This window comes from Anopheles coustani, chromosome 3 (assembly GCF_943734705.1).
Source record: "Anopheles coustani chromosome 3, idAnoCousDA_361_x.2, whole genome shotgun sequence".
Classification (NCBI taxonomy): Eukaryota; Metazoa; Arthropoda; class Insecta; order Diptera; family Culicidae; genus Anopheles; species Anopheles coustani.
The window spans coordinates 31,421,207-31,444,912 of record NC_071288.1 but is presented as its reverse complement, the minus strand read 5'-3'; the positions used below and the strand labels follow the sequence as shown (position 1 = coordinate 31,444,912).

Genomic DNA, 23,706 nt, shown 5'->3' with positions numbered 1-23,706 from the left:
CTCGCCCACATAATTTGACTCAGCCTCCATTCCTTAAGATAGTGCTTTATGTTATGTTATCGTGTTTCAGATCGAATCTGGCTTTACATTTATGTTTTATGTTTTCATTTGTATTGCTGCTTGTCTTTTAACGTCGCATCTTCTAAGGATCCATTAGCTAGCAAACATTGTTTCTGTGTACATATACTCTACATCGAGGGACCATTCCATTACATGAAAAGGAAAATTTATTGACTTTCTTTACTTTCGAACGGTTGTAGAAATTATATACATAAATTAGTGAAGCCACGAAGCGGCTTTCCCTAGTGTCCACGGTGTTTTCTATGTTTGAATTGCTAAACTCCTATTATTAAGTTCTCGATCGCTCGATTTATGTGTGTGTGTGTGTGTGTGTGTGTGTGTGTGTGTGTGTGTATATTTATTATTTTTTCAATCAATTTCTAATGCTTTGTAAAAGGTACATATAATGTCGAATCGTCGTTGATTTCGCCCGAAAACTAATTTTGCACACCTTAAATATTCCGTTCTAAGCCAGATCCCTCGCCCTCATGTTCTACGATTATGAAAAATAATCAGATAGAGCTCCCATAGACCATCCGCGTCCGAATCGAAAGGCACACACACACATTGTCCTAGAATAAATTTATTTTGTGGACATAATCAGTCTTTTAGTTGCCGTATGTAAATATATGATTATTAAATTACTAATGTTTGTTCTGTTGCTATTTATGCTCATGTTGCTTCTTCCTCTCCAGTGTCGATTCGACAAATCGATCTATCCGATCGCGATTCCTTATCACGCGCCGCCTGCTTGGCAAACGCTTTATCACTCGCGCAAAATCCGCTCTCTGATCCGTCCTGCCCACATGGCTTTAGTATGTTTTTGGTACCTATTGTGTTCAACTGGACCAGTGTGGAAAGGATGTTTGTATTGCAATTTCCCTTGTACGTTTCTTTTTGCTGCTAATTAGAGGTGAACATATATTTCAAAGAAAACCGCCAACAAATCTCTTTAACCATCCCTCCGTGGAACTCGACAGCTCTGATTGGTTCGGTTAGCTTTTGAGTATTCTTCGGTAGTGTCCTCCCTTGGCCCTAACGACAGTGAAAGGAGCAGCTGCTACGGTGCGAGTTAATCATCACACGTTATCTACATCAAACATAAGAGGCCAACGAACGATACGAATCGTGTCGCTTTCGTACTCAACATTACACTTGATCACTTTAAAAACAAAAAACCCACCCATTGCGGTCATCCCACAATCGTGCCACCTCATGAAAGGGATATGACAAACCGTATGGTGAACACGGTGCACCGGTCGGCTGATCCGTTAATTGTCTTCGTCCGAGTCCCGGTTCACGTGTGCACATTCTGGTTCAACATAAGGTTGCGCAGGCGAAGCAAATTGGCAAGCAGATCTTCGCCCTCGTGCCGCTCCCGTATGTAGTACAGTTTGCCACTGCTGGCACTGCGACCCAGTGGCACGATCGGTTTCATGCTGACCGGCGGATGGGTGCAGGTATCCGCGCCGGTGCTGGCTCGGCGATCGCCCGCCATCGCCACGTGCGTCCCACGAGTACCCTCCTCATACGACAGATTCAACCCGATCGGCTTCATTTGCTGGCGGGGTGGTCCTGGGGCGACGTCCACGTCCGGCACCGTCTGATCATGCCCGGCACAACGGTCCAGCGAGCAGTCACCCGTACTGATGGCGACGAAACAGACAGGCAGTGCGGGAGAAAGAAAAGAGAACAAAAACAAAGCAAAACATGAAGCGGGCGGCTAACAGTTTGACTCATTTAACGGTTATGTTTAAAACGAAAGGATTCCTACGGGTCGACGATTGGTGCAGGGTGGAAAGGTGTACGAAACTGATGGAAAACCATCACGAGGCCTTAATGATGCCCTATGTTTGCCCGATTTTTGCTTATGAATGGGAAAAAATGTTGCCAATTTCGCCATTTCACAATCCCATTCTACCACAATGCAACACACATAATGAGGATGGGTTAGTACACCGATCGCGTTGGCTCGACCGGCGCGGCTACAGCACGCCACACTTACTGGACACATTAGTGGATTCTAGCGCCAGTCGGTTGTGGGTGGATATGCGCTTTTTCTTACGAAAGCTTTTCAGTACCGATGGCACCCAGTTCCAATTACAGCGGAAGCAGCTGAAACGGCCGAATGGGAAAGCCACAGATAACACTGACACGCAGTTTTCATCGCTTGCTAGGATGTTTCTTGTGTTGGAGTGTCGAAAACGGTTAGAAATTTGAATTCGAAATTTTCTAGGTGTGAGCTACTTGAGCGCCGAATCCCTGAACTCATTGGTGTGGTCGATGAAGACAACGAGTTAGATCTATGACATGATCATGCCATTGAGTGTACAAAATAACGCCATATTAAAGCCGAACAGTTCAGCACAGGCTCAGGTGATTCCACAATACCGGTGCACAACCCCAAGATAGACTATAAGGAAGCGAAAGGAAGGAAGTGCTGTTTACTAGATGCATACGACACCACGAGATCAATGGAACTCTAAGTAGTGCAGCGGGGCACTACGCGTGAGGCTGCTGGCTCTCAATGGCACCGTCTCGCGGGTTGTTAAACGTTTCGAAGGACGCCAACCGGTTTTTGGTTTTGCTCTTGGTTTACGCACCTCTACCGTGGACCCACGTTGTTTTACGTTATCCATAATAACCTCTTGACCTAGTGCAGTGTGACGGGCTTAACATATACGGTTAGGTAGTTAAGAATTAATTTGTGATCTAAGAGCAGTGGATATTCTCGTACACATGATAGATGAAAGATTCCCAAAATTAAAGCGTTTTGTATGCGAACAACCTACCCGTCGGTGTCACGTGATCCAAACGGTGCTCTACTCTTTCGCTTTTGGTGCGACCAAATTGAAATAACAAGTTAGTGTACTAGTAGCTGAAGTTACCCCTAACGAATTACTCTATCTACTCAAGGTACCTTTCATGTTCCTGATTCTAGACTAGGCAAAGATCTGTGTTAAGTTAGTTTTTATCGAAGGCAAACAGAATTGATGGCACAAGCAGTGACGGAGAAAGGAAGCAGGAAGCGAGGAGCAATGGAGCAAAGGATATTCTACATTTAAGGGAAGCTTGGTTAAAACTTAGTGTTGAAAATTTACCTCCGTGAAACAGAAAACAAATCACTTTCACTGTCGTTTTCTATTTGCGTGCGAGCTGTGCGCGGGCGGTGGCAGGTGCAACTGGAGCTTGTGCACACATGCACACGAACATACACTCACATACACGAACACAAACGCGCACACATACACACAAACGCAAACCGGTTGGCGTGCACATCTTAGAGGTACTGAAGTGTCCGGTATTGTGTGATCACTGACTACTCGATGCGTGAAAGTTGTCTAACAGTTCTTTAGCACAGCGTCTAGGATGCAAACACTCCGCGACAGAGATGTCTAGAGACATCTCCGTTTGTGGAGAATTTTCAAGGGACCATACGCCATTAAACGATACCCACTTCATTCCGGAACTTTGGAATCCGAAAAACAGTACTTGTGGGTGTCGATAGTTGGTCCTTTCCATTCTCGTCATTCATTCGTGTCTTAGTAGTGTGCAGGATTAGCGTAAGGCAATATGAGCAGACGAGGGATCACCCTATTCAGCGCAAAGACCTCTTGGTTAGATGTGACAGGATTTGTCTTCTTATCTCTTTCCTTCCTTAATTTGCTTTTTTTCTAAACTTAAATCTATCTGGAAAGGGTCGAAGGCCTACAGTGGTTCCACACGGCTAGGAAGTGATTATAACTCCTGGTCCCTGCCTGCCCCCTCGCTGATTTAGAAACTTTTCAGGTGGAAGCACACTCTGCCTGATCCCTTATCGCGAGCAAAGGAAGTGTTTTAACCGATTTTCAAGTCTCCAAAAGGCTAGCTTCTTACACGCTTCGTGACGATCGTGGCGGAATGTTCCCTCGCATAGCAGTATACCAACAGCCGCAACCGAACACCCGTTCTCTCCCAAGTGGTTCGGCAAAGAGTTTTCATGTGCTTAGTAGTGAATAGTGTGAACACTAACGGCTACTTGTTCGAACTATGTCCCACTGAGGGATTTTTCTTATAGCGCTAGATCTAGACGATCTCCGGGTAAACGCGATTATCGTGACTCGGGATTGTTGCCGCCGTCACCGGTAAATGGTGGTGGTGGTGGTGAGTGGTCGCGGTAGTGTTTCTCTGTTTGTGTGTGGTGCTGAGAGGTTGTGGGGAGGTCTAAGGTTGCGGTTGGCTGTGTTTGCATTTACCAGTAGGGCCCCGTTTGTGATTCGACGTTCATGTCAGTCCAGGTGTCCAGAGGAGCACTGGAGTCGACGTAAGGCGACCTGAAGGCACCGGTCGGCGTCGTTGTGCCATTGCGCCCATTATGACCACTACTGTACGCCGCGGCGGACGATAGGAACGCTCCGGAGTCCTCCCGTGGGGCAATGCGGTTCGTCAAGGAATAGTTACGACCCTGTGGGGGAAGGCATGTAAGAATAGGTATCGATAAGAAAACAGGGTTGAGAATGCAAGTATAGATTGCACATCGATACGTACATCATTGTTATCCCAGTACTCGACGCCATCGCACTTGTATGCGGCGCAAAACTCAATCCGTCTGGACTTAGGAGGAAGAGTAAGCTTGAAGGCAAATGTGTCATACAGAAGGTAGGCTGAAACAGCTCCGTTGCCAACCTGTCAGAGAAAAAAGAAACAATTAGCCACTTGAGCTCTGTTTGCCAGTAGGTAATCAGTAAATCATTCTAGTCAGTTTTAGCTGGCTGCAGTGTTTGCCGTTCTTACTTACCACACTGTAGGTGCAGAACGTATCCTCGTGCGTTTTCCAGCTGTCACAGGACGAGCGGATGATGACCTCTTTGTGGTAGGAGAGATTCTTCACCTTCACCGTGCCGACGATCAGCTGCTCCGTCTCTTTGATGATCACGTTCTCGAGCGATACGTTGCGCTCGTCCAGCTTCTGCCGGAAGCGCACGTAGTCGCTGGCGGGCTGCACGAAATCGACCACCCATTGCTCCTGCGGTACCGGGCTGATCATGCCCTGGGTGACATGGGCCAGAAACTGCAGGCTCCAGATCGGCGGCATGTAGGATGGTTCGCTCATTATCCGCACATGTGTCAGCTGTCGGCCGTGGTCATCCGCAAAGACGACCTTCTTTTTGCTTTTGGCGGGGATCTCGCTGGCAAGTGTCATCGTCGCAGCATCCGTTGCCTCCACCGCTGGTATCATGTCTACGGCGATGGGCGGTTCCGGTTCCTCGGGTGTGGTCGGATCGTCGGGACGCACCACCAAGCAGGAACGCCTCGGGGAAGCCGGCCCTTTACCTCCCGTCGGGCTGAGGCCCCAGGGCGGAGTAAGCTGGCGCTGGAGCGGGGGTGGCCCATTTGACTGTGGTTGTGTCGTGAGGTGCAGCGAAGCCGGCCGACAGTAGCTGCCCATGTTGGCGAAGTAGGATGCGGTGCTGTCATTGCCACCGCCGGGTGATCCCGGGGACCCACTACCAGGTTTGTAGTCCGTGGTTGGCAGCGAGTGGCTGTACACGGGGGGGCTTTGTGAGACCAACATTTCCGCAAAGGCTGGCATTCAGGCTAGTTAGCAGACGATGGGGATATCGACGAACGAAAGGTCTATTGGTATTTTTTCACGAACTATAAAGCTACCTTCTGAATGCTCTGTAAATAAAAAAAAAGTTAAAAGAACAACATTAGCTAACATGTCAGGTTGACCGTTGAGTTGGAACGAATCTAGTTCTATTTTTAACAATAAACTTTGTTAACACGAGATCCGTGTGCGACCGATCATATTATTTTAGCTTTGTCTTTTTCAATGTGACTCGATCCAAATTGTAATGGATTCTCAAGGAGAAAGTAGAGAGCATTCTGACGATTTCGCAATGCTGCACTCGGTACCGGCACCAGTTGCATCCGATTACTTTTTACTGTACCACAAGAGTCTTGGTCTGCTAAACCATTTCTTGACGGGAAAGGACACGTACGTCAGCAGTACAATATGATGAGGCAATACAGAAAATAATATTCTCCACAACCCACGCCCTGCAAGGCCGTGTAGGGGTTGGTTTGTGGAAGTTCTATTTTTAAGTGCATCCACGCTTTTATTTCTGCCCGGCAGTTGTTGAGCCGCGGATGCAGAGCGATTCGATGAATCTGCTGCTGATGATGAAGGTTACAAAAAAATACCAATATAGGACATGGTCGTCCAAGAACGAGGTGTTGTAGGAAAGATTTGGTGTTTTTAGAAAGTAAACGGGTTTATTCTTACATGTTCAATAGTTTTAAACTTTGCTTAAATGGTCATTGAAATCAGTTCGCTCTGCAGTTATGCACCGGGTATATGTTTAAAAAGGAGGTTAAAGGGTATCTTTCAGCGATAGTTTGTATACAAAAGAAGAAACGAAAAGATCCATCAATAATATTGCATCTGTAAATGTTACTCAAAGATGCTGAGATAAAACAACGAAAGAAGTAAAATGTGAGAATAAATGAATGAATGGTGGATCCAAAGGAAAAAAAATCTACGTGTTATTGTCATCCAAGCAATCTAATGTATTTATGATGCACATTCTCAGTCGATTTGTAGATTTTTGGCAACTTTTTTACCATCACCTCATTGATGATCGTAAAAAGTCATGTTTTCACCGAACCGGGCAGTTTTTTGCTATTTCTGAGTATTTAAAGAAAACAATAGACGATGCAAAAGAGAGACGACATGTGTCGCCAATTAAAAAATCCACTAAGGAAGTACATTCTTCCCGTAGCGTTTTCCACTTCTTTTCCATCTTCAAGACACTTCGGACAGAGAATATTGAAATTTGTTTACTCATCGTGCATACAAACACGCATGGAGACACTTGGGAGAGATTTGTTGTACATTTTAAATTGTGACGAATTGTGAAGCGCTAGCATTCCGGTGATTTATTTGTTTACGGGGCACACAAATTGTTGCCGTCGACCGACGTCACTTGCAGGGCAGCTTACGATATCAAACATGGACATGGATGGCAACGTTCCTACCGGTATGAAGTTGACTCTCGCTGAGACGTAATGATTGACCAAATGCGGAACAGCAATCTGCTAATCCTCTATCTAGACAGGTTTGTTAATAGGTTAAGTGAAGTGAAGTGAAGAATGGGTAAATTTAGAAACCTGCGCGAGAACAAGAACACATGTATACAACCCTGACGCAATCTGATACGGTATTGCCCCTGATTATCACGCCAGCATCAGCTGACAAAAATTTAAAATAGAGACGTTCCTGATGCTTCGCGCGTGTGGACGCACTTTTTTCTGTGAACGTCTTGTGAGCGAAAACATATGCAGCCGGTTACATCCGTCTGTTCTCCTGCGCCTGCGAAATCTCCCGTTCGTGGCAAGTGGAATTTTCCACCCAAGGAGCCATGGCTCGGCTACTGGCGCCAGCCGGGTTCCTCCTTCGGATCCACCGTGAGATTATTTATTTTTGTCTCCCGCGATGTCATGCGCGAGGGAAACATTCAATAACAACAGCCTCATCTCAGCTGGCCACGAGTCACGCTGTGGAAGGGCCGTGGCTGGATGGGGGAGGAGCCAGAAGGACGGATCGAATTGATAAGGTGTACCCCACCCCAACGTGTGCATCAAGTGAAAGGAGGGGGTGTTGAGCCATAAATAGGATTCGATCGATCACTCCGCTTGATCGAAGCCAACCCGGGATGATCACGAGGATCAGTAGTGCAAAGTGCAAACGGGGCGCCAACATAGACCATTCGATTCGGTGTTGGTGTTCTGTATAGGTTTTTCTCCCACGTCGGCACAAGGTTATCACATTGATGTTGCGCAGATTCCTTCTCGCAAGGGGGCCCTGTACTGTACACTTTTTCGATCTGGCATGTGCATATGGCACGTCTACACGTGACAGTCCCGTCCGTTGCTTCCAGGGCCGGGAGATGTTTCGAGGTTGGCTAGATTCGATGGCACATCTTTTGTTCGGAGACGCAGTACCGCGTGCGAGGTAAAGCGACACCAGTGTGCGTGGTTTTGGTTACAGCGAGAGGGCTGGACATTTGAGAATGAGGATCCCCCGAAGGGTCGGCGCGACTGTCGGCGGTAATGTTCCACACCCGAATGGCCGATTTTCTAGCACCCATCTCAAGGAGGATGTACCGGTTCGTACCCGACATTGGAACTCCGTCTGCCGTAAAGAGAGACAATTTATTTCAATTTTGTCGTTTTTAGGGCAGTGGCCTCGCCATCCTAAACGGCTTCATCAGTGTGTGCCAGTGATACCGGGTAAGCTGCTCCGCTGCACCGTAGTCGACCCCATTGAGAAATCCATGATGGCACAACACGACCGCCAGCCAATTGATGGCGATTGAAATTTTATTCATCAACCAACGGAACTTGACCCGTTGGAGGAAGAAAGAGTATGTAGTTTAGTCTGCTTCGTGTCACCGTTTTTCATTCACGATTGCTTCACCAAAAATCTACCAGTCATAGCATATCACTTGGAAAGAAAGTGACCGATCAAATAACTGAGGCGTTGGAAAGGCTTTAAAAATCTGAGGGCTTACAGTGTTACAGCTTTAACCGTGTCCTCAAGAGCAAAAGTACCGATTGGATCACTGGAACGAAATCGGTGTGCCCCTCAAGGGTGAGCCGATAAAGCCGATGGACAAGCACGGCCACCGTCGTTCCGGTCGAAAAAGGAGGTTATCATTCACCATGCTGGTACGATCATGGATTTATCTCCAGCACTAACAAAGACCTGCTCGAACTCGGACAAACAACAGAACCCGGGACCTCGAAAAGTATCCGCCTCTGCAAGTACGCTCGCCCTTGTGTTGTGCATCTCTGACAAACAGGAGACAGGTTGCAGAACTTGTTTTGACTGACCATACGGGCCAAGCCGGGGACCAATTGGCCTGTGAGGGTCGGCACTGAAGGCGCCGATCGAATCATTCGATTCTGGTACTGGTCTTTCCAGGCTCCCTTCGGCGAAGGCTCTGGAATTCCTTCTGGAACTACCTCTGGAGCTCTCTCGGTGACGTTATCAAAAACCCATTGCAATGGCGAAAGCGGCTGACGGGACTCCCCGTTACATCTTCTCCACACCCGCCCACCCCACCGGGTACGGGTAGGTAGAGGTCGTGACCCCACCAGTGGTGCTGGGTCCTATCAGTCTTATGGTGTGGTGCATGATTTGCCAGTTTTTCCAATCAAACCTGAGTGCGAGCGCCGAAGAAGGAGAAGGGGCAGAGGATGCCTTAAACTTGGTGAGGGTGTGCAGCCCTATCGTTGTGCGTAATCGACGAAACACAAACATCCGCAATAACGAAATTGAGTGAGTTCTTTTTCGTCTTTTTAAAATATCCGTTTATCACGAAGCGTTTATACCCCCAGAAGATTACTGCATCCAATCTGTGATATCTTCCCCGATGTGAGCCGTCGGACTGGCGATCATCTTCCAATAAAACGTTGGACTGACGTCAAACTTTGTACAGATGGATGAGACTGGCAAATAAAAGGCGGTTCGAATGCGGGGGTAATTATTTATACACCCCAAATCTGCAACAACACAACCGGTTGCGGATGTGCATTGACGTGCGATTATTGGGATATCAATGTATATTTGGAACTTGGCATAATGAAGTAAGTTAACGGCAATTCCAGACCTTTCCGGCAGGTTCTGTTTGCCTTTGAGAATGATACACATCAACGGAATTATATCCTCTACACTCGATCGAGCGTTCGTTCGATTGCGCAAGGAAGTTATTTAATTTCCCGACTGGTATTGGATTACTCACATCGATCGTCCGCTGGATCAAATCTGATGTAATATCAAAGTGATTTACTGGAGCTAGATTGGCACCGGTGTCAGGTGCAGGTATATATGTAACCCGCAAGGTAGATCAAGTCTCGCACCAAAAGGCAAATGACCCATCTTCCTTGTCGGTGTACAACCACAATCCGAGCGGAGACCGGTTGTAAAAAGATGCGCGGTCCTCTGGCTGTGTGATGGACCACGGTTAACCATCCTTCCCCCACGACGGGGCGGGTTTCGGGGTGGTATGTAGAAAGTGTCAATAGTTTGGCCGCATCACGCGCATCCCGCATGGCAACCGATGTTGGCTTGGTGCGCGTTCGGTTTGGTTCATCGCTTCACTTTCTACTAAAAATAAAACCACCCCAGCACAACACATTCTCACCGTCCGCGAATAGACGCGGGTGGCGGCGTCCTATCCGTTCGAGCTAGTGTCGGAACGTCTGGCCTTTCTTTTTATAATTTCTTTCCTTCTTTATAATTTGTTGTAGCAACTGGTGGTAGGCCAGGTCGGTGGTTTGGCCCCCTCGCTCTAACGCCAAGGGCTGTACGTGGGTCGCGAATTTGGTCTCGGTTCTGTATTGTGTTCCCTTAGGTCAGATCGTAAACGAGTAGATGAGGAATAGAAGTACATTTTATTAGCCTTTTTCCGATGATATATTACCCGCCCCATCCGGCCCACCACAAAGACCGACCGAAGATTCAAATGTATCAGTTAGAACAAAACAATTTGCTGACCCGGTGACACAGCTTCACCGGCGGGCGCCATCTTATCTTATATGTATATATTTTTTTATGTGATCTTACCCCAACATTGAGGAAGACGTGAGTGGAGGGAGTAGATTTTGGCACGCGTCCCAGCAACAATGGCACCTTCCGCTACCTTCTGATATCTCGCACTTCAGCTCTCGGGTGCAGGTTTTTGTGCTTGTTTGTTGTACTTTTTACGATGGTGCAAAACATGATTGCCCTGGTTTTACTAGGTGCGCATCAGGTGCGGTCGGAGAAGACCCGCGACGTCGGGGCGGAGACAAGACGGGGCGGACAACTTGACGTCGGCGTTGCACTTGGCAGAGAGAAGAAAGCGCCATCTTTTACAACCTGCCCCTCCTCCCGGGGCTACACGACGGCGATAAGATGTCTCCCCATCCGAAGGTGGGGGGCTCGAAGGTGCAGAATCGTCCGATTCACCACTATCATTGTTTATTTCGAGTGTTTGATTCTATAGGCTTTGGGCGTGAGGAAGTTTTTGAGCGCGATTTTATTGCATGTCGCTTCGGAGGATCTTCAGACCGGTGGAGGTAACACCCTTACACTGAACAAGTGGTATTTGTCGTTGGACGTTACGGTGTCTGTCCGCTCAATCGGTCAGGCAATTAAAGTCCAATACATGGTTTCATTAATTTTCTTGTGGCTTCGTTTCCCCAAAACAGTGGCTTCATTCGCTCAAAAACATGTACGTACTATTCCTTACTAAACACCTTGACCCACATTGAGCAGCCGAACGAGGAAACGTTTGGGATCGGCAGATGGTCTTGAAGGGACGTAATCTAACAGCTGATACCGGAGTCCTGACGGATCGCTTATCAGCCCCAAGACGAGCGTTTACGGCCTAAGGCTTATCTTGTAACCCGAGATAGCGCCCTTTCCCTTGCCAAACGCGTCGCTGAATCGCCGTCCACAGGCGGAGGGGTCTACGACCTGCGTCTAATGGTACCGTTCTTCGGTATAATTTTGCATTTCGGTTTCAGCTCTACAGGTTTCAGCACGAGATCCGTAAAACAGAAGAAGCAGCAGAAGTTGACGTCTTAATCACTATCGTAACCTTCGAACTCTGGCCGGGGAGCCCGCGTTGCGTACGTAGCGGGAATCGAAAGTGTGTCAAAAGTTTCCCGCTACAGCTAGATGCCCCGGAACCTCGGACAGTCCCTATTGACGTCAACCGTCGACGAAATGGAACAAAAACAGAGGTTGATGGGAGGACCAGGATCTAGGATCTAGACCCACACCAACGTGGACGAACAGTGTCTGAAAACATCTCAATTTGTGCCGAGACATATCCAACAAATCACTCGAAGTATAACGATGCGGCATTAATCACCGTCGGAAAACTTATTGCAAGTCGATGGGCTTCTTTTCCTCTTATTTGCAAAAGGACTCCGCCAGTCTGCTGCACTTCCGAGTGTACCGGTCGAGTACGGGACGGTAATTATAGATTACGGGGTGGCATTATTTTTACAATCCGTCGCCACTAATCCACCTCTTTGCTCGAGGGTGGTAGGCGGCTTAGCAAGTGGCTTGCGCCTCTCATCGGGTCGGGGCGTACACCACGCTTCCACGCACGTGCTCTCTCTCTGGGCCACTTCCCGTCTCGCGAAGGCGAAGATGATCACGCGCACGGTGCATGGGACGCTGAAAGACGCTGTGATGAAACGGTGGTGTTTACACCACTACCAACCAATACCGCCGGTTGGAAGGAGTTAGGTACAGATCCGGTAGGATTTACCGCAAGACGTTATCGGTCGACAATGACGGAATTCCTAATGCTGATACGAATTGCCGATCCGTAGAAGAAGTCTCCTTAAGGTTGTGCATCACTTTAAGAGCCTTATTTCTCTTCCACGTACCTAAACGCCATACCTGCAGCATGGCTTCATGCTTGCCTCGCTGGAATTGGGCAATGCATTTCTTCTGCAAAGGCACAGAAAGATCGAGGAACTGTGAGACTGGAAAAATAACCGAATAGACCAATCTGATAGACTCGACCTGAAATGCAGCTCATTCCATCAGGAATGAAAAACCTGTTTCCTTTCACATGGCGATACCGGGTGGCCGGCCTACGTAAATCTGTGGTCTGAACGGGACGCCAAGGGACAGGCCCTCTATCTAATGCCTATGCCATCGGGCCACATTTTAAGACATCGCCTGTGCGACATCGTGGGCTGCATGCGTGTCCCGAGAAACAGAGAGAAGCATAAACTTCTTTGATTGTAGACCTCGATGATAGATTGTCCGACACGCCGCGACATGGCACATACACACGAATACCCAAACGCCGACGCCATCTAGCCTTGCCGGTCTGGATTTAAGGGTGCATGGTTTTACGATTGTTCGGCCGTGTCTTTCCTTCTGCCCTCCCGTTCCTCCGCCCCTGGGGTCGTTGTCCGAACGTCGGGGGAAAGCTTCCACAACGTGGGTCGGAAAACGGCTCAAAACAGCATGTACACATCCCATGGGGCCATAGCTAAAAAGCTGCGTAATGGAACCGAGTGCAATTCGACTTTGGAACAACTTGAAGCGTGTTTGATTTAGGACCAATCAACGGACCGACCCGAGACCGATCGGCACGAGGGTGATCGGTTGTTTTTACTGTCTTTCATCCTCCCGTGGTCGTTGCCGTTAGAAATATATTTATATTTTTAAAAATAGCCCACCCGGGTTCGGGTGGAATGTTGCGAGTGGGCGTGTGTTACTGAACCGATACTGTACCGTTTGGGCCGGAAGCGCAGCACAAGGGGTTGCGGCTGGGAGAACCAACACAGGATCGTGCAGCACACTGCGAAAGGCCAACGCTCGCCAGGGCAGGATAGCACGCTAGTGTTCGCTATATTTGGTGCATTTCTATATTTGAACAGGATCTGCTTGGGGCATTGCTTTTTTTTAAGTTTGTTTGATTGCTGGCCAAAGCTGCACATGCAAATACAACGACGACGGATGGATTCGAATCGGTGTCGCGGGGGGAAATCAAACCATCGCAAAACATGGCCCTATCCTTGATCAGGAAAATTAAAACGCAAATGAATGAACGAGCGACGGCGCGAGTGGGAAAGTTCATTACTGCTGTCCACAGTTTCCTTCAACCGTATGCAAATCGATGTTCCCGGCGCTATAAAAAAGGGAAACTGTAATTTAGTTCCCAATCGGTCTTGTGCGTCCCCGAAGTAGAGCCATTTTTCACGATGGAAGTGTGGATCTCGATCGAGATGGTGGCTTGAAAAGGGGGTTTTACGACCCAGCGCAACGTTTGACTGAAATGCATGCCGATAGACTTTGCTGTGGTAGTAAAGTAAAACAGGTTTCGAGGTTCAGGCCGAAACGTATTCACCCATATCCAAAGATTTGAATCGGGCTCGGGTAAAGTGTCTAACTTCCGTAGCACCATTCTCCGGAATAGGTTCGAGAGGTTCATCCTGTTCGTTGCCACAATTGTCACCCCGAACCGCCGATACAATCGCAGCACCTGCAGATCTTGCCACATTACAACAACTACCACGTTAGCCACATAATTGACCGTCCGCCTCGTGAGACGTGGCGCCAGCTTTTATGTAATGGTCTGAGTGTTTTTGTCTCGCTCGATACCGAAATTCACAAGACCGTACCGAAACGTATCGCGTCGGTTTTGTTTCCAACCATTTTGGTCCACCCGGGGACAGTCGGCCAGCTAATTGGTGGACCCCGCTTATGACCACGCGCTTCCAGCTCGACCCACGATCGATGAAAATTATGACCTATCCAATTTCGGGGCTGCTTCATTTAACCGCAGCCAGGGAACCCGTGAATGCATGCGCCGACCACGTGATCGAACCTGCGATCCAGCGTGATCGCGCACACCAACAACGCGCGGGGAAGGTCGACGGTGGGAAACCACGAAGGTAGTTGCGGTAGATGCTCCACGTTTCGTTATCACCACAGGACGGGCGGTGCTGTGTTGGACTGGTTCCGAATGGAGAACCCAAAGGAAAATGGGCATAAAATCCGTCGATATTTTCAGGCGGGCTATTAATACTCCAGCTTTATGTGTCCCCGCTGCCGGCCGGCCGTGGCTTAATGAGGGAAAGTTTCGGCGTCCGAAATTCGGAGCAGTGCATTACCATTCCTGAAAAGGCTTCTACTACTTCAAACCAATAATACTGGTTCGTTAAAGTGCAGTCCAACGCCAATAGTTTCGACAGTAATAATTGCACTTTACTTCACCATATGTTCCTTGCCGGACATGCTTTAATCATGTGATCCACGGTCCCGAGGGTGCCAGTTCTTGCGCTCGGACCGATTTCTGCTGATCTACATCGCGATCGAACACAGCCAATTCCGTGTCGCCGCGGGGCAAAGGTCAGCGTGTATTGTCTGATAAGTAACTTACATATGACCTTCCGCTTTAAAGTACGCTCCAGCTATTTCTCGATGCCAAGAGATTGGAGTATGAAATAATGGATGTACTCCGGGTTTTTTGTGTATGTCGTCCGGAAGCGACTAAGAGCAGAGTCCTTGGGGGCGAACAAAAGGCAGATCCCTTTCAATGTCGCAATTACTTCGAACCGCGACGGCGCCATCTGTAATCAGATGCTTTGATTGTAGCGGCGATGAACACAAAAGAAGCAGGACAGATTTTGATGTAGGTCGTTTCGCTGAGACGTAAGCTAGGCGGCATTATTACTCAACCGAAGGTGAGATAATACTTGCTTTTTGAACGGCGAACTGAAAGTCCTTGGACCGGAAGGAAGGTTTTTGATGTGTGAACACGTGCCTTTGAATGTTGATGCTCAAAGTGTAAGCAGTGGATTGGCTTGTAAGCTGTTTTTATTCTAATATTAGATCTAGCAGTTCTTTTTATGAATGACCACGAGCCGGATGAAGTAACTTAAGCGATCGTAACAAACCACCACGTGGACGCATGGGTTCTAAATCTCACACGTACCAGCGATGCCAACATTGATTCCGTCTGTGTCCTACTCTTGTAGAGGTCATTAAATCACAACCGAGAGGTTATCATAATTCAGTGAAAGGTTACGGGTTTAGCCCGTAAAAATGATCACTAAAACACAGTCACAAACAGACAGAGTGTTCGTTTTGTTCTCGCACTGATTGGGTGAAAACAAAAAACTCCCAGCGGAACAAACAGATCGTGCCGGTCGTTTTGTTTCCCCCGCCTGGTGCACGGATCGGGTGCGCCTTCTCCGGATCTTGAACTTCCGACCGCGAGATCCGGTGCACGATCGCTATACTAGGTTACGCGTGATTGTCGCGTGACGAGGAAGCGAATCCGGTATGTCTTTTGCGCGAGCCGGTTGCGAGTTCTCGCGACTGCTAAGAAACCCCGTACCAACGACTTTCACGCGCGAGAGCGATCAGGGGCGGGAACTGTAGTCGCAAGGGGATTTTTTTTTGTGAGGTGCACCGGCTATGAATTATTTATAAAATGGACCTAACCTTGACGCAGTGCGGGACGGGCAAGGGATCAGTCCGACGTGACGCTGGTATTAGTGGCGAATATGTGCGTACCATATGTTTGCTGCAGGAAGCATTCGAAATCTAGGCTAGACTAAACAGCTGAAGTAGAACCGTGACCGAAAAATTAGGCGTAAAGAAGCAAACATTCTTACTTGTGGTTACAAACACATCAACTCTGTGTTCTAACAATGTTGAGTAACCACAGGTTTCAAGTTCAAGGCGCGACAGGTGGTATATTTGGCGATGCACTTGCAGGGCTTCATACGCTTTGGATGATGAAAAGAGAGAAGTAGAAAAGAAGAATCTGCGAAACACACTTCTTTCCAAAAGCAATAAAATTCACACGAAACTTACTAAAAAAAGGTTTCAAAAGGTCTTCTAAGTTGTAGCCTATTTTTTGGAGATCAATACACTATGTGAGGTAAGCAGTGAATCAGAGGTAATCAAACTGTCAATTCAAACATAGACATAAATCCTCGTGCACTCGATCAATCCTTAAATAAATATGATAAATACGATAAGAAACATTTCCTATCAAAAGTTAATTTTAGTTAGAAGGAGATAATCCTTTCGCTACCAGTTCAAGTCGTTTCGTTATCTACAAAGTGAACTTTTAATTATTTTGCTTAGGTAATACTAAGGCGTGCAGTGGCGAAATGTCCAGATAGTAACAGGCGTCACTTGACCCGGCGACCGATATTCGGCTTACCTACGACTTTATGCCACTCGTCCGGTCGGTGACCGCGTGTACGACTTGCTACGACATGACTCTGCCGCATCACGAAGCACTAGATTAGATAAGCGACGTCGGCGTGGATCCAATCGAACGATTGAGGGGTTTGCCAAAAACAAAAATGGTTGCACAAAAACATCCCAATGCCGCGAAAATCCAAGCGACCGAACCGAGGACGATAAGGACCCGGCGTCGAGGGAACTCCTAACAATTCTGCATGGTATGCACGTTTCCAGGTGCATCGATCGATACAGGCTCGGCAGCTCGTCGTAGTAAAATCATATCATCGCGTAGTAGAATCGGGCCAAACATCTAATTAGAATTGTAGCGATGTGCCCTCTGTGTTTCCAAAACATGCCCACGCTGTTGAATCACTCGCCGAGTGAATGGTTCAAGAGTGTCCGTTCGTGTCCGATAACCGTACGCTTTGCCCAACGGTAGGTCACAGCCTGTTGTCAGTTCAGTCAATTTCTACTGTACCGCTGGCAGCTTTCTCTGCGGTTCACGATGATAAGTTAGTTATGTTTGGGTGTGTTTTTTTTTTTTTCGGGTGACTGAAACCACCACCGGTCGGTTGTTTTCGAGAGCTGGCCAACGCGTTGAACGGGCCCTTTGCGGTTATCTGCTGCTCGATGACCTTCCTTGCCGTTGAGGTCAGACATGGGCAGCGCGAACATGGCTTCGCGGCTTGAGATTCCCCAAAATGGGCGCCCTGCCATCGATCGATTGCCGGCTCTCATCCGGCACGGACCTCTGTGAAGGCGTTATCATGGCGCACAATTAGAATAAATGGTTTTACGATGGGGCTGTTTTTATTGATTGTTTACCATTCGCTCGCTGCAGTTAACCATGGCATCGCTTTCTCCCAATTGCACTGATAACGTTCAACTGCAGCGATGGTTTGAGTGGTAAATCGAAACACATCCACTGCTCACCTCGGGCCGGGCACCTGGTGCATCGTTGCTTTGCGTTCACGCAGTCCCGAGGAATAATTTACTATTTCTCTGCTCCTCCCTTTCTGCAGACTAAAGTGGTCCCGGGCAGAGGCTAAACAAATTGCACTTTCCATTATCCGTGTAGGGTCCTTACCAAGGGCATGATCAATTTGTAACCCCATACCTAACCTGGGGCCATGTCGTGGTGTTTACATGCTGCATTGCTGCGCGCGTAGGTATGTGCGAATAAATGAGGTTCCCGGTGAAGATCCCGGCGCAAACCCACCACCAGGTGCAACATTGTAGAGGCGGCTTTGATCTTTTCCTGCATTCGATAGGAAAATGGGGGGCGTAGACAGCGGCACGAATCGGATCGGATCGATAGGCCGTAAGCAAAACTCATAATTCAACCTTTGTGGGAAGCTCGATCCGATGCTTGATGGTGCACAGAACATGTCCCAAAGGAAATAGGCCTCGTTGTGGCTAAAGGTAGGCATACACACTTGCGTGGAAGCGATCGTTGGCCAAGCCGTTTAGTCGGGTTTCGCCGCCGCCGCCAATCACCGCCCATGGGCACTTCTGGTGGCCGTGGACCATTTTTCTTGATTGCATTTCCCTGCTTCGCATTCCCTTGGCGCATTGATATGATAGGTGCGTAGGTGGCGAAAGCATAAATTATGCCATACGCAAACGGGAACGGCGGGCCACGATGTCAATGACTTACTGGCGGGCGGTTTGTGCTCGCCCGAGCCAATTACGGACGAATTGGTTTACCCGGGGAAGCTGGCAGGAGCCGGGAAAGGGGACTTGCAACTTGCACCAACCCTGATGTGGCTTCCTTTCGGACACTTGGTGGCAAACACAGCCGATGGAATGTCGGTAGGGTGTTTGAATAGGTTAAGCTATAGGCCGGTGCCTAGGACGTTAGGGAGTGATGGTGCCGTTAAGACGAACACCCAACGATGTTTTATATATGAAGTCGAATAAATTTGTTTTGAAAATTATTCTAGATGACAAGCAAAGGTGTAAGTAAATGCTAGTGAGCCTACATTTGAAATGAAATTCTTAAAAACAGGCTTGCTACTTACCGCTTTTTTCGGGTCTAACGGTTGTGTTTTCTCTCAAACGATTTTTGCTTCCGGAAGCCGCCTGGAGATAGTCCGACGGGGTTCGGGTGCTGTACGGGCCGCTGTATTGCACACTGTCACCGAAAAACAAGTCCAACCGTATAACAACCTTTTTCCGTGGGTCGATTAAACAATATACATATAATGCACAAGCGTCGTGACAAAACGGTCACAGAAGCAAATACGGAACTTCACTGACTAACATATTAAACCGTAGAGGTACCGAACAAATATAAAATAACACTAAACACCGGCACACGACCGTACGCAATTTGTAGCGCCTTCCTCCGTCCGAAACACACTTTGCCGAAAGGAACGCATTCGCGAACCACACGCGTTGGCGGAAATTCAAACCGAAAGGAGTAGAAATTAGGCGGCGATAATTCAGCACATTGCGCGATTAGATGTTCCTATCTTTCCTACGATCGTAGAGTGATCGATGATGATGTGGTGCCTAGGGAGTGTTTGTCGTGCTGGTTGGTATTCTTTTCTGTTCTTATTTTAACGGAGTTGGTTGCATGGAAGGATGTCGAATAATCGAGTCCTGTTCACTGAACATAAACTGTTGCGGTGTTGTGTTAAATTGTATATACAATTTATCTTCTACTCACGCACGTATAACATTAACTTTACATTTGAATTGCACTTAATTAAATTCTTGCACAAACTGTTATAGTGTCACAAGGACGCAAGTCAGTAGAATCTGAACCACACACAGTTTCGAACGATCCTCAAACGGCTTGCAAGATCGATGATCTTCTCTGACATATGATCAGGGGTTGAGCGTATCACTGCGTTTCAGCAATTTTATGGGTTTGTCCCTGCATCAAAGACGAAGGACACACACTTTACGAAGGCAGGCAAAAAACGGGAATGACGCTTATGTGCCGCTTATTTCTTCTCACGGGCAGGCAGATCCTTACCCAACACACTTCCGGTATGGCGGCGAAAATGCTTCGCTTTCCGCACGCTCTCGTTGAATTGGATTTCCCTTCAAGTTGGGAAAAAATATTTCTTCTGTAGCGCAACTGCTTTCGTTGAGGAACAACAGTTGGTTGGGGCGACTTTCTCCACCGTCGTTTAGCTCTCGACTAGGTGTACGATGTACTGAACCTTCCGTACAGAGTGTTGCTGACGTTGCTTCTGCTGCTAGTGGCAAGGACGAGCACGACGGTTGTCGGGCAGGTGCTGTTTGGTGTATACGGTGGAAGGAAAGGCCACGTCCATTTGCTTCGACCGTTTATCGAAGACTGAGCGTGCTGCTGCGCCGAGCGGTGGAATTAAATGCTTAGTTTCATTCATCACAGCAGCAGTGCTTGTGCACTGCCTCCACAATGCGCGAAAGAGCGAATGCGATAACTCTATCTCGGTCTCTCTCTCGGGGTTATCGCGTTGGGCGATTTCTCGGCGGAGAGAGACAAATGAACGTGTGAGAGCGATGAGCGAGCGAGTTGCGTGTGTAGAACCATCTGGGAGAGCTTCGAACCGCTAGGATCTTCTAGTCGCGATCCTGAGAGTGATCTAGAAGGATAATTCATACACAAACACACTCTCAAAACATTGGATGCCACCCAGAAGAGGCAGTAGTACGATCGAGTTAAAAACGGTGGCTACAAGGATAGTACTCTCTCACTACTCCTTCTAAGCGCCAATGTCAGTTCCTTGGATTGTTTACAAAAGGATTTGGTACACGATGCGCTACTAAGCGCGTTGACACAGTTGGTGGGCGTATTACAACCTGTGACAGGTAGACAGACAGCTGTTAGTAGTGTGGAATGGTACAATGTCACCGGCGAGACTAGTGAGATAATGCTACTTTAAAATGCCACCTAACGGAACCTTGGCCGTGGACAGAGAGATTAAGGATGCATGACGGTGAACCAACTTGCGTTTCTTTCCTGACGCTCGTGGCACAGGAATCAACAGTGGATTCGTTAAAGTTGACGGGAACCTAAGGTAGCACCGCATTGTAATGAGATGATCGTGAAAATATAAAAACGAGATGATCGTGAATAATTATATGCACCACCTTTGCGTGTGTTTGTATATTTCTGTGAGGCTTATCAGCGCCCTAGCGCCCGCCAGGCGACAGGGACCGCATCGTGTGCCCTTTTTCTCGTCGACCGCGACACGATGCCACTCCGATCGCTGATGATCCGGTCGGGGGAAAAACAGCATTAGCTATTATCGGTAGACAATTGTGAAGGGTACAACACACTCATAGGGAATTATCGCGCCCATCCCATCGGCGTCCTCGTAATCAGGGCTGTTCCTAGACGATTTTCCTGATGTAAGCCCATCAGGTCACGTCGTGACAACTACGGTGGTGCCGCGTTTACTCGTTGAAGATCAACGCCGATGAACGCGGGCACCTCCTCCGGCTAGCCGGGCCGACTCCCACCGTGGTCACGCGCTGGTTCGTGTGCACCGGGGTAAGGGAAGTAAGAGGGGTGTTTGTCTCTTTAAATAACCCAGAAGGACACCACACTTTAGCAAAAAGGAACGATGACCAAGCAATTCGTCCACACTAACCCACCTGCTGGTCCCAGCACGCGAACATGGGTGTTATTTATAGGGTCAAATTCCTTGCCATCCGACTACTTAGATTGGACTGTTGTACCATCTAATACGATCGATGGCTATCGAACACGATTCCTTGAGCGCGTTTGTAATGACGTTTTTGCCTTTGCGCCCAATATACCGCGAAAGGAAGGTGTGTTTCGATCGGGAATAGCAATATCCACACGTGCCACCGGTGGTCACACCCCCTGATTTTCGACAAGTTGCACCCGTGCCACATTATTCCGAGCAGCATTTAAGATCACACCGGTAAGCAAAGGCTTCGTCACGGCTTTTCCCCGGTTTGTTCTGTTTTAATTATAAACTCTTCTCGTCAAAATCTGATCACACGCCACATGATGTCACACGGTTTCAGCGGAATCTCACACATGTAGTGGCTCCCGATAACTCTAATCTAAAAGGTCAAACGTTCGCACATGCCAATACACGTTCCAGCATGCCTTGTCCACCAGCCGATGGTTGGTGCAAAATGGCGCGCACTGTAACAGGACGGTCACTGGTGCTTTCGGTACTCGGAGGTAGAAATTACGGACGAACAGCAATAAAACGACGCAGGTAATAGACACCTTACACTTTTTGTTTAAGGTGATTCATACCCAATTGATCGAATTTAAGCCTCTGTAAAACTACCAACCATTATCACAACATCAAATGCATCAAATGCATCGATGGACGATTGCAATTAAAATAAGATCGTAAACAATTTGACAGATATACACAATTTCCCACAAGGGAACACAATACAGATCGAAAAAACTATAAAACACAAATCTTTCAGCTTATCAATCCTGCGTAGCCCAAAGTGATCGAGCATCGGCAAACGCCGAACACCGCGGGACGCTTTCTTTTTTCGGACGCGCACTGACTGCTCTCGGGCATCTAATGCCTAATTTTCTGGAGGAAAATGTGTGGGAACCCTAAGTTTGCCCTAGACGATATAGTATTAGTATGATTGGGAATAGTTGATTCGCGCGTAGTGATAGTGCGTACCATCCTGATTATGTAAACCGGTAGTTGTACTAATTAAATGTTGTGTTAGTACATATCATACTTTCAGGAACGAATACCGGTAAAAAGGTAAAATTAATAATGGGGATTGGACGACAATAGATCATAAAAATATGCGCCCATTTATGGCATTTACTGCATTCAAGTAAGAAGGTATTGCAGTGGTTTGTAGTTGAAGTACGTACCGTGGTATTAGATTAGACATGGCGTGATTGCCAGAACGTCATAATGGTCCCTAGGCCCTCGAACGGTGTAGGTGTACAGTTTCTACTGCACTTTAGTGCAAGGGATTAAAGCGGTAGAAACAATCAGCGATACTGATAGGCGCCATCAGGCAGAAAGGAAAGTACGCTCTTTCTACCCAGTCGGATGGCGAAGCATCAAATCCGTGTGAGCGATATGCGCCACTAACACCACCGAGATCTCGAGCCACCGAACCCACCGAAGCGATAGGGTGCGCAGCTGACTGATCAGCGAAACGATGGTACCGACTTTTAGAGGCGCTTGGATGAGGAAGCTGCAATGGATGGTCCAGAGGATCCAAAAATAAACAAATCATGCAACCGCCACATGTCTACGGTCATACGGTACGGTGGGCCTCCACAGAGGGCCCTCTGATAGTGCACCGTTATTTACACTGCCCCGCTCCTAGGGTCTGCCGCAAGGCGCCCTTGTTATTGCTTGCCTTGGCAGGAAGGGCCACAGCCGCGGTAATGGTCAGCGTGCCAAAGACAAATGTCATTCAGCACCTGCATGCTTGAAGAAACTAGAGCCCGGCTAGAGCCGAACGGTCGACCGGGATCAATGTGGGTGGTAACCCCTAAGCGATAAGCAGCGATAGAAGAGCTGTAGAAAGTGAAGTAAATATTAAAATAAATGACCTGAAGGGTGAAGACATCGGCATTTAGCAGCATACCTAATTATAAAGAGATTATGGGAAAATAAATCACTATAAGTAAAGGAAAGATGCAAAATAGATAGAATAATCATAGCTTAATGGTTTGAAAAGAGTCTAGATTTATGAGAGCAAATGAAAATTTTACATAGTCACAATGTACATTTAAAAATACAAACAGTTAAGGTTGAAACTTTCCTTATCCAAGGCTGCTAACGAAACATCTCCGTGCACTAACTTCTTCGATCGAGAAAGCTACCTCCACCAGTAAATCCGTTCAACCGTGTCCCACAAGCCCTTTTACAAGCTCAGCCCCCTGTTCCCAGCCAATGGGT

General features: G+C 47.8%; 1 protein-coding gene across 1 annotated transcript; it reads right to left on the bottom strand.

Annotated features, from left to right (window-relative positions):
* Positions 1 to 209: 209 nt before the first annotated feature.
* On the bottom strand, positions 210 to 22,323 carry LOC131258654 (uncharacterized). Its single transcript, XM_058260011.1, has 6 exons — positions 22,065 to 22,323; positions 18,850 to 19,450; positions 4,838 to 5,721; positions 4,588 to 4,725; positions 4,296 to 4,504; positions 210 to 1,706 (listed from the first exon to the last, which is right to left on the bottom strand). The coding sequence occupies exons 3-6, from the start codon at positions 5,630 to 5,632 to the stop codon at positions 1,358 to 1,360; spliced, it is 1,491 nt and encodes a 496-aa protein (XP_058115994.1). The 5' UTR covers positions 5,633 to 5,721; positions 18,850 to 19,450; positions 22,065 to 22,323; the 3' UTR covers positions 210 to 1,357.
* Between the last annotated feature and the right edge of the window lie 1,383 nt (positions 22,324 to 23,706).